Source organism: Tachypleus tridentatus, chromosome 7, assembly GCF_004210375.1.
Source record: "Tachypleus tridentatus isolate NWPU-2018 chromosome 7, ASM421037v1, whole genome shotgun sequence".
In the NCBI taxonomy this organism is placed as follows: domain Eukaryota; kingdom Metazoa; phylum Arthropoda; class Merostomata; order Xiphosura; family Limulidae; genus Tachypleus; species Tachypleus tridentatus.
Window position 1 is genome coordinate 57,476,170 of NC_134831.1, and position 12,255 is coordinate 57,488,424.

The following is a 12,255-nucleotide window of genomic DNA, read 5'->3' on the forward strand; positions in this document are numbered from 1 at the left end:
AGCCTTGTAGACACAATCATTTAACTTATATTAATACTCAAAGTTTCAGAGAACTTGGACTACTGGAGAGATACTCTCACCACCAGCTGCAAAATTCCAATTACTTTGAAAGTCTTGTTTCCTCCTAAGTTTCTGTGCACCTTAGAAAAATTTTATATTATAACTGAACCTGATAAAAAAAAAATCATTCTGTTTGTATAAAATATTGTTATGGAGGTAACATCAAACTCATTACACTGTGGTTAATATGTTATATTATACACAGTACAGCTTTATGGAAAATTGGAAAAGTTTCTGTTTTTGATTTTTAAACACCATCAAAATCTATTTCTTTACTCATTTACTAATTAAGCTACTATTTCACCTTTTTTCAGTCACTACAATGTTTGTCTTGTATAAATAGATAACACAACCTATTTAAGTAAAGCTAATTATCTTTCTGCATTTTCCATTACCTGGTAGCTAATTTCCCCTTTTATATAATCATGTTTTGAAACAAATTTAAACAATTTCAGTCTTTGATTTTCAACATGCACTTGCTCAAAATGCTATGAGATTTGTCTTAAATGAATAATGCAATACATTTTTATTTGGGAATCACCTATGATTTGCAGTGAAATAAACAGTTAAACATGCAGTATAGATAATAAAAAAGTTCCAAAGTATGGAGGTGGTAAAAATGAGGTTCTACTGTACAAAGGATGGCAAGATTATTTTTAGACTATACATTTTTAAGACCTGCTATAAGAATCTACTAAATGTAAATGTTGGTTTCAGTGATCGCATTTAACCAGAAGTTTAGTAGTGTGTAGTTAAGCAGTTACATGAGTGTGTTAAAGCAGAGAATAACATGACACAAATTTTATTATCCATTATTTATAGAAATATTTAAAACAACTTTAAAAGCAAAACTTTATGTTTCATCATAATGTTGCAAGAACATAATAACTGCATGTGTAGTGTAAATAACTCTTTTAACTTTGGTTATTTAATGCTACAATTGATATATCTCAAATGCTTTCTAAAGTTCTCTCTCTCACTGGAATGTTTCAAGATCAGACTGTTTACTCATAGTTTCTGCTTCTTTTTAAGGGTAAGATTGTTGTGAACTATTTTTGTTGGTTGGGCTATATGATACTTTTAAAAAATCACTTTCTGAGTGAATTTTTTCTTTATAGAACAAACAAATCTTTAAACTTTAATGATGGTAGTAGTATTTCAGTATGGCTAATGCAGATAGCCATCCTTAATTTAGCAGTGTAAGACTAGAGGGAAGGCAGCTAGTCATCACCATCCACTGCCAACTCTTGAGCTACTCTTTAACCAACAAATAGGGGGATTGACTGTAACATTATAATGCCCCTTTGGGTAAAAGGATGAACATGTTTAGTGTAAAGGGGATTCAAATTCGTGGCTCTCAGATTATGAGTCGAGTGCCTTAACCACCTAACTATGCCGGACCAGTATGTGGTAGGATACTGTTGATTTTACAGTATGTTATGAGTGTACTGATTTGCTCTTAATTCACAGTGTTATAAATACACTCACTGTTAAATTTGGTGTATCCTGAGATTTATGCTTTGTTATTTCATTATATGAATATACATCTTTAGAAAAAGTTGTCATATTTATTCTGCTAAATGTCTCTCTTTGGTGGCATTGTATTGTTGAATGATTGAAAAATGTTGAAAACCCACAACCAATGGCATAAAATATGGAATCCTACATATATTTCCACAATATCTGATCATTTATTTCAAAGTTTAAAATATTTCAATCAATGTTCAATCAAAGCTGGTAACAGTATGTGAAGTAGAATTTATGTAATGAGACAGAAAAATAAGACATAAGAAGTTGGCAAGTATAATATTACCATTTCTTCCCGTATAACCATAATCATATATTGTGATTTGTTATAATTTATTCAGAACTATAAAACAGATACATCCAGTACGTGATCCATTTCTGAAAAACATAACCTGTTTATTTATAATGTCAGGCACATTCTCTAGGGGCATATAATTTTGCAAATTAAGAAAAATCTTCCACATATAAAAATACTTTAAAGAATAACAAAGCATATTTCATTAAGTTTAAGCTATAAAGAGAACAAACAAACCTGGCCATCCTCTGGCTTTCCAAAACCCATCATAAAAAGTAAATCTATTTGTTCAGGATCGTCATTAATAACTGACAGTTGGCGATTTCCTGAAATTTGTCTTCTTCTACCACCATCCTGTTTGACTTCTCCTCTTCACAAATAAATAACAAAATAATTACTAAATTCACATCTATTTCCTTAAGTCACATCTAGTTAAAATTATTTCTCTTTTATAACCTTGGTGTATTCCAAGGCTGTAACATTACACAAGCTAACCTGTACTAATGTACAGAATAAAAGGGAAGTAAACTTAAACTCAATGCTCAATCATTTGTTTTATTTAATTATTCTAAGGTGATAAATAAACTGTATTAGAGGTCACATGCCTAACATTTGCTTAAAAAATAAATGTCTTTTATTTGTAGATGGATTTAAACTATTTTTTTTTTTTGTTTACAATAATAGGGTAATAAATAACATTTTATCAACTGTACCAGGGTTTCCAATCATTCTGGCCTGAAGTTTCCCTCCATATCATTTTATGTATGTATATGTAAAAACAACAACATACATTTATATACATACATATTTACAGTACATAATTTACACAGAGACTCAAGTCGGGCAGATTTTTTTTCATGTTTGATGCACCAAAGGATGTGCACTCCTCTCCTCTAAGTTGGGAACCACTGAACTATATCAAAGAGGCCACTTATCATAATAATTAAGAAAACATGTGAGTACCACTTGGTTATCCTGCCTTTATGTTCTTAATCAAAAAATTAAAAATTAAATTATAGGAAAAGGATGGTCTTTGGGATGTTTAATGGTTTATGTTATGAACATTTATAACTGCAACCACCTGTTCTTCTGTAAAATTAACTAGTAGTAACTGCTTTCAGTAGTTATTTTTCCATCCTAAAATTTTTACTTTGAGTTTCGATTTAGAGACATTTTAATCAACAGATATGGTCTTCAAATGGTACTGACTTTTAAAACACCTGAACAACCTTTTTTTTGCACACTCATAAGGAGCTTTATTTAGAATTTTTAGAAACTATAAATTTTTCAAGTTTAAGTTTAAGTTTAAGGTTTCATCATATAAAATCATAAGTCAGAATCATATAAGGAAATGCAATTCAAGTTCTTAAAAGAAGAAATTACTTATAAATACAAGTCACATACTTTTTTTTAATTTAGAACTAAAAGAAATCTTTTTAGTCTTTAAGAATTCTATGTTGGATTTTATTTGTTTGAAACATTTAACTGAGAAGAAATGTAATAAATAATTAATACAATGTAAGATTAATTGGTTATGTACTTTAAACCATTTTCATTCCAAATATAATACAAATTAATTTATAAATAAACATGATAATCCCATCTGCAATCTTTATTCTCATAAACTATCCTTTTTGCTATGTCAGTGAGACGTTAGAGTTTGATACCTATTTGTCATCTTTGAAATTTTCGTATAACATTCAAAGGATTGAAGAAAAATTTGATTTTGTAAGAGCTTATGTTAGTAGTTAAGTTTGTCTTCATTTTAAAACTAAAAGTCAATAAAAAAGAACATCTCAAGTAAAATACCAAAATCTTATTAAACTCAGAAGATATATTGATTCAGTTTTAACTATACCAAACAAAGGAAATATGACAGTAACTCTGAATAAAGTAGATTGCATTACAGTGGTCAATTATAAATGACAGCAAAAAGTTCTCAAAGTTGAATAAAGATCTAATGTGTACCAGGGATATAAAATTACAAACTATTTATTGTAGTTAATAAAATATTAAATTATAAATGAGAATTTTTATAAATAAATTAGAACAGTTGATACTCATTGAGAAATATTGTATGGTTTGTCTAAAATTCATAAATTTAAGGTTCCTGTAAAACCAATAGTTTCAAGTATTGGCACTTACAATCATTAAGTATTAGGGTTTTCTGGTGAATGTTTTATGTAAAACTATACAAGTAACAAGTTTACAATTACAGATAACTTTGAGTTTTTGCAGAATTTGAAATTTAATCAAAAGTGTATACAGTCAGTTTTTGTATGAATCTCACTAAATATTCCATTGTTCGGAACTGATTGTTTTCCCCCCGTATGTATAGTGAATGAATAAAAGCAATCCACATGAATAAAACAATGAAACTCAAAAGACTTAATATATCAAATAATTTCTTCCTAAACATACTTCTTAAAACACAGTTAACACTCCTACGAAAAGACGTTTCTAGTCCTGATTTCTTCAAGCCCGTTCCCCTGGCTGTGGTTTCGCTAGATAGTAGATAGGGACAGTGGGAATCTCGTTAATCCATTCATTAATGGATTTAAATGGCAATTTCATTTAAATACAAAATTATTAGCCTAATATTAATAACCTTTCAAGTTGCTCTGGGGCCTATTAGGCCCCACTTTTCGTAGGAGTGTTAAGAAATTCTATAATTGGGTGGTAAAGTGGATTTATAACAGAAAATTTACTGGAAGATTGTTTGTTGAAAAAGACATTTTGATATACAGAGTAAAGATATACCTGCTAACCACAACCTTCACAGAAATTTAAAGTCAGATTACACGACTTCTGAATATTTAGAATCTTTTAGTACAACTAATTATCACAGATATATTATATAAATGCATAATACTAAAAAAATCATGGAACAAAGCCCAAAGAGTGGATTTCTGGAGACAGCATTTTAATATTTGAGTTACTTGTACTTACCGAACTATTCCGTGAACAACTCGACGATAGTATGGCAAAGAAGAGAAGATGGCAATGGGCACTTTTTGGGAAGTAACAAGAACCACCCTAAATGTAAAAGCATTATATGCATAACAATGATTTGAAGATAAATCAAAGTACCCAGAGTATAAATTAAATAACTATATAATTACGAGACACCAAAAGTATGTTTGGGATTTCAAATGCAAAACCACCACACTTAACTTAATGTCCAATGTTTCAGCTTCTCTACTGATACAAGAGTTTTGCTAAAAATAACTTTCTCTGTTGGTGGTAACCAGTTGACTAGTCTCTAAGGGTTAACGTACTACATGTGCAATTCAACCTCGTCACGATAATGTTACAAAACATAGCTGTTATGTATTTTGCAAGCTGAGGAGTTCATTTACCTTGATTACTCAGTCAAATTATAAAAGCTTGGTTTAGTCATTGTTATCCACAAAGATACACAATGGGCTATCTATGCTCTGACAAACACCCAGACAAGCTTTAGTTTACTTTGACAATTCATCTCTTAATTTCATGAGTGGGTTCTACAGCATATGATTAATTTTGTGTTATTATTTGGTACTTCTAGCATTTAGATTATATGGTTACAAAGAATCAAATGTACCTTTCATCTTTAATATACTGTCCCAATGGTGTCTTTAGATACTGAGCCTCCACAGTGGAGGAAGATGAATCTGATAAACTACTAGAAGCCTTCCAACTTCTACTAGTTCCTCCACCTGAAAAGAACAGTATATGTTGGAAAATAAAAACAAAAGTATTCCTGCAACTAACAAATCTTCCTAAAGCAACATCAAAACAGACAATTCTAGAGGGCTAGATTGTAGAGAATGGAAATACTGAAGGTTTATAAATTGTAACTAATTGGACTTGCTATAATATATCTTTTCTATTAAATTTATGTCAGAATAAAATTTGTTCAAAGCATTGACTTTAAACTGTGATTTGTACTGAATTGGAAAACACAGTAAAGTGTCTAGAAATGGTTCTTGGGCTTCCACTTAGACTATGATGCATTGGTGGAGTTTATTTAGGTATGATTAATCCCTTAATGACAAACCTTATCCCTAGCAGTGATAATCACATCTTTCAGACAAAAGGTTTCTGTCTTTAGCTGTCACAAAAACGATTAAACACAAACATGTTGGAAAAAAAAAATCTAACTGTGGTTAACATAAGAAAAGTCAAAAACAAAATTCACACTGTCATGTTGGAAGTCTCCTAGCTATGGATAACATATGAATGACTAAACATAAATATCAAGAAAAGTACATATTCTATGCTACAGTTTTAACAAATTTTCATGAAATAAGAAGACAAAATAAAGGTAAACAAATTCTAATATTCATTTAAAATTGCACCAACAAATGACGGAAGTGATCAACACTGTAAATTTCATTCCTAATTGACTCAATAATGTTCTGAACTTTGTATTCAAATGACAAAAAAATGAATCCTGGTAAAAGTTACTTTTTATCTTTCAAAGGATGAAAGACGCTGAGAAGAAATACACACAGAGTACAGCTATTCACACATACAAAACAAATCTGTGAGTACCATGTATGAAACTTTTAACATCACTGTCAGCAGTTTTAAGTATCCATTCTTGCATTGCAGCCAGTTTCTGATAACAACTTGTATGCTAAAGAGAAATATATGTATATGTACACAAGAGTATAAGATCATTTATAATGTTAGATAAGGTTCTTAACAGAAACCCACAGATCTCTGTAATCACTGAAGGGGATGGGAATGAAGATGTTGTAATGTATTAAGATGTAAAAACATTGCTCTCTAATGTAAGATTTCTGGTTACTGTGATGATGCTTTGTGAAATATCCCAGTTATTATGTTTAGAATTGGGTGAGTTTTGATGTCTTTACCAGTGGGAAAATAAACAGAACTCATAATAACGTTAAATGCAGTAAGTGATCATTTAATTATTTAATGTCCAAAATGAAAGACACTTAATTTGCATTACTTACATTATGATTTGACTTGAAACTACACTCTCATCACAAACAACAGACTTACATAAAGAGCTTTCTGTGAAAGTTTCCACTACAACTAACTAAATATAAGACTAACTCAGTCTCTTAATAAAATCATATTTCATAGCATTTATCATTAGAAATTCTGCTACACACATAAACCTGCAGAAAGGTTTAGCTTAAGCTGTGAGGATTCTTTTCAGCTTCAAATCTTATGGTTTACCTCAAAATCTACTTGTACACAAAGTAACAGTATGCCACTACATTCAAAAAAAAATTACAAAAAAAAAATTCATCCACTAATCTTGAAGCAACATAACTTCATGTTACATCCATTAACTCAACAAGACATTCATTCAAGGTGAGATAAGCTAATTGTTAAGCAAATTCATAAATCCTTCTTTGAAGGTTATTGAAAGTAGAGAACATATTGAAATAATTATAGCTTAGTGGATGAAACAACCATACAATATTTAAGTTTAAAATACTAAATGTACATAGATGTAGACATGGATTAAATTTTAAGTGAACTGTCATACACTAAGTGTCTCAGCTGTACTAACTGATACCACACCATACAACCCTTCTATAAATCAATCTAAACAGTACCTACTGGAAGTAAGTAGTGTTTAGACTGTTTAAATTATCAAAGAAAATTAGAAGGTATGAGATCTGTTCTTTATTTGAGTAATATAAAATATATATTTCTGTGAAAAAAAACTTTACACTTGCCTATACTTTCACAGCTCTCACTTGATACAAGTTTGTGTTGGTCACTGATAGAATGCTGTTTTTGTCTTTGGCTAAATGAAGAAACTCTTGCACGTGCTTCATCAACTGATCCATGAATTCTGTCATGGAATAATAAAATGATTAATTAATTTTTGCTTTTTTGAATAACTAATAACACATACTTTAATGTTCTTGTTAATACCAATTAGTCATTAAGCTCAAAGTACTCTTCTAAAACATTGTAAGCTCATCAATCACTTGGTTACAGCTAAATGCATGAATATAAAAATAAACCAAATTTCAGTACATCATTCAGTATCTTTGTACTTTGACAATGTACCTTCTGAATGCATTTCTAAGTTTGCCATTAGAACACATCTGACCACATAAATATATAAATGTATTTTAACTGGGTGCAAATTGCAAATTTGGTTAAAAATACAGCCCTGTAAATTAAAACACTATCATCCATTTACACGTGTAGCAATACAATTCATTTTAAAAAATGCGTAAAAGTGAAAAAACATTAATCACTATTTAAGGTAATTACTGATGTTAATGAGGTAATGCAAAGTAATTACATTTTTCTTGAAACCTTTTCTATCTTTTATGTTTGATGTTGAAATAAACTTTTGAATCTTAAAGTTTGGTTATTATTTCAAAAAATGTTTCATTACTAAAAAACACTTCTAGATTAAATTTGTTTACTTAACTACTGTTCAGATGCTTTCTGTTGTGTTTTCTCTGGAAGTACATTTAAGAACTTACTTGTAAAACTAAAATATGGGGTTTAATTCCCTGGGGTAAAGGGAGCTAGAGGAGATAACTTTGGGCTAGAAATAAACATCCCCCATTGTAGCCACAAACATTTTGGATACAATGGCTAATAATATTTTTTCTCTAAGCCATGTAGTGTAATTTACTAAGTAAATGTCTGAAAGACAAGATTATAGGAAATGGTGAAAATCATTATTAGAGCAAAAAATGTCACATATTTTGCACAAAACATTTTTCAGTATAGTTTTACACCACAAGCAAAACACTTTATATATCATAGAATCAGCACTAAACAGTAAACAAAATTGAAATCGTGACATCAGAGAGCATTCTGCAAAGTCATTGTTTATAATAAAACTGAGTAGAACTTATAATAATTTGTTAAAATATCATACAGAATTGGAAAGCAAATTCAAAGCTCATCCTGCTTCAAAAACTACTAGTGGGTTATGTTTACCAAATCTGACTAAATATACATAGATTATTTTCAATTTATTTTATCCACAGTTTGAAAATTTCATCTTGAAGTAAAAACCATAGAAATATCCTGATACACATTGAAAGACTGTCAAAATACTAAAATTAAAAATTACAGTAAACACAACACATGGAAACATGGTACTTGCAGTGATGTAATTTTAATACATTTTGCAATTCAAATGAAAACTTTAATAACAAAAAATTAACAAGACTCACTCTTTAAAATCTTAGCAAAAGTATTTTCTTTGTCATAAATGTGTGCTTCTTTACACCGTCCCCTTACTATGTTTCCAATAAACAAGATCTAATATCTCAGTTTTTTTCTACAGATGTATGTAGATTTTCTTACATTCTTAACACTAATGCAGGTATTTTGTGTGTCCAAAAAACTTATAAAAATATCTGAAACATAAAATATCTAGATTTATAAAAACTCTTTTTGCCACCAGGAAATGCCAAAGGCCATTCTTGAATTTTGAAACTAACCTGTAAAGCTGCTGATCTATTTAAGGAGGTGACTCTATGATATAGTATTGGGCAAGATTTCCTGGAAAACATTTTAAATCATACAAACCAACTTTTCCAAACATTATGCATACATTAGTGGATGGGCATGGTAGCATATTTATACTCTCCCATTTTTTATTTGGTTACCTTTTTTTTTACACTTGAGTTCAAAGCTTGAAAAAGGAGACACACCAAAAAACTGGCTACCAACATAAACAATCTGTGCTCAGATCAGGAGGGTATCCTGGTTGATAAGTTTATGAAAGTACTTCCAACTGAGCTAACAAACAGTACTTGGGAATCTGAGACCTACTATTGATGGAAGCAGAATTTAATGTGGCACACTTTAAGGTGCTTATAGCCCATTGATGTATGCATCATAGTTTTGGACTGTAGGAAAAACTATGGACTTAAACTCTGATGAAATTGAAAGTAACACAAAGCTATTCACTTATAATTAATGATGCAATTTATTTGACTAGTATATGCATATTAATGAGCTTAGTTTCATATTATCTAAAAACAAAACACCCTGAAAACTAATAACATCACCCAACTAAATTACACACTCATTTAAAGCTTAAAAGGAGAAGAAAGGCATTAGCTTAACACCACAAATGTCATACTATTACAGAAGAAAAGAAAAACAAACAATGTAATTATTTTTAGCACTACAAATCAACTCTCCAGTCACAGATGTCTTAGAGTTAAGTTGTAACTTTTTACAACCCATATTTTGCAATGGGTTTGTGTCAAAACATTTAGAACGTTACCATCAAAGTGGTTGTCAATTGCCATAAATTCCACTTTTAGGGAAGTTGCTGTGGGAATATATTACTTTTCAGTTCAGTATTATGATTTTCAATACCATTTTTAAAAGATAAGTAGAGGTGTTTTGCAGAAACTGAAAGTAGACATTCTAAAGTATGAAATACATATTTTTCCAAAAAAGGGTGAAAAAAAAAGAGAAATACCTTGAGGTGTCACTTTGGATGGCCAAAGGTGAGGAATAATCTTGTAATTTCACTCATGAATGGTGCTACACAGGCACCTCCCCTGCACTGAGCTCAACAAACCAAAGGGTTAATAGACAGTTACAAACATTGATCTCCAGTGAGTAGGTCCACTCATGGGGTATATTTTGCAGCAAGTCCCACCCATAAAATACATACTGTTTCTAGGCCTACCCATAGAGCACATGTTGCAGCTCAAATCAAGGTTTCTGCTTCATACTAATCAGGATAAAAAAAGTGAAGTGGTGGCTTTGCTTGTGGACTAGCAAAGCACAACTAAAGCATATATCCATAATCTGTGAAGTAGCAAACATGACAGAGTTTTTGATTTCATTCAATGGCACAACAACCAAACCACGATGACAACACAGCAAGATTATTTATAGCAAATGTTGGATCAGCAGCTATAGTATGATAAGAAAGAAGTGGTGGATGTTATGACAAAAAACAGATAAAGCCACAGGCTTGGTTACTGGCTTGGGGAAGAACAGTGAAATGCTTGCATCAATGAGTAAAGTGGTCAGCCCAACTCTGTTAGTGCTGGATTAAGACTGTCATGTGCTGATGAAGATACAAGATCAAAAGGCTGAGTTCCTGATAGGCATAAAAGCTGGAATAACCCTAGTGAACTTTATGATATTTCAAGCACTACAAGTGGGACTGCTCACAGGACCAGTGAATGTGAGCTTCATTCTGGCAAATGGTAATAAACTAAACATTAGAAACAAAGTAGATCTCTGGTTCAGTCTTGAAGATGTTGCAAAGGTAGCTGTTCAAAATCAAGGACCTGAAAATGGAATTTTTAGGATGTATTAAAGTGTTTGTCCATCAATTTTGTTAGTAGGTAAGCTGATGTTTCATGGAAAAGTTATTCAATGATGACTAGATTGAACAAAGAACAGTGGACTCCATAAAGGTTTGTTGCAGGAAGAATAAGTAGTGTTCCATGGTTTAATCTAGATAAAGTTCATTGCATTGATGCTGTGTAATGCAGTTATAGCAGCCATACATAAAATAAACTGTTTCCTGTCCAGAAACAGGCAACGGTAACTTCAACATTAATTTAACTGATGAGGGATGAAGTCACATTATCACTTAGTAACTAAAAATCAGCTACTATGGTTATAGGCATGGCGAGCAAAGTGGAATTAACTGATGATAATGCTCAGGGTTATGGCTATTGCACTATATCTTAAAGTGAATATGAGGCTACCTACATAAATAAACTCACTGGTTAATGATTGTGCTGACAATCTAGGCTCAATACAGTGATTTATTAAGTGAATATAATGATGTATTTGGGCTAGGAATGAGGCTGGACTGGTGTATGTGTGTTTCCATTGTCTAGCAAACATAACAGAGAGCATCAAGACTGGTCAAGTAGAAACCCAAGTATTTCCAGGATAAGGAAATTCTTAGGATTTCTGGGAACATGTTTAATGGATAAGGTTAGACATGAGTTTAGGTTAAGCTGAAAGATGTATCACTTGACTAATATCTCATTGCACTGTTCATGCTAATAGTCCCATATTATGACTTCCTTTAACATAAAGACTTTATTGAAGCTTTAACTAATTAGAATTTGTCCAATGTGGAATTTGAGTTTGGGCTTTCAGTATTTAAGGCCAACTTCTAGCCATAGTAAGTTATCTTCATCTTTGACTAGCTGGTGGTTTTTCTCCTGCCTTTTCAGTATTGCTGAAGCTTTTTTCTTGCTTTGCTGAATGATAGACCTTTCAAGTTCTTCCAGCTAAGAATCTGCCAATTTCTTGCAGGACTCCTTTACTGAGGGGGCCAGAGCCACCAAAGCTGCAATTCCCAGACCCATCTTTATTTACGTATTGTCTGAGTTCATAGATAATAATGCATTGCTTACCAATTAATTGGACATGGG

At 31.2% G+C, this 12,255-nt stretch overlaps 1 protein-coding gene across 3 annotated transcripts in view; it reads right to left on the reverse strand.

The window, feature by feature from the left end:
- The window catches only part of LOC143255735 (CDK5 and ABL1 enzyme substrate 1-like), an 80,794-nt gene that overhangs the window by 26,653 nt on the left and 41,886 nt on the right, over positions 1–12,255 (reverse strand). For all 3 annotated transcript variants that reach the window (XR_013030806.1, XR_013030805.1, XM_076511877.1), the window contains exons 2-5: positions 7,585–7,703; positions 5,466–5,580; positions 4,832–4,918; positions 2,120–2,252 (exon numbers count right to left, since the gene is read on the reverse strand). Coding sequence is in view for 1 of the 3 variants with exons in the window: in XM_076511877.1 (XP_076367992.1) it covers positions 2,120–2,252; positions 4,832–4,918; positions 5,466–5,580; positions 7,585–7,703 (454 nt within the window). In the remaining 2 variants the exon portion in view is untranslated. The remainder of the gene's footprint in view (positions 1–2,119; positions 2,253–4,831; positions 4,919–5,465; positions 5,581–7,584; positions 7,704–12,255) is intronic.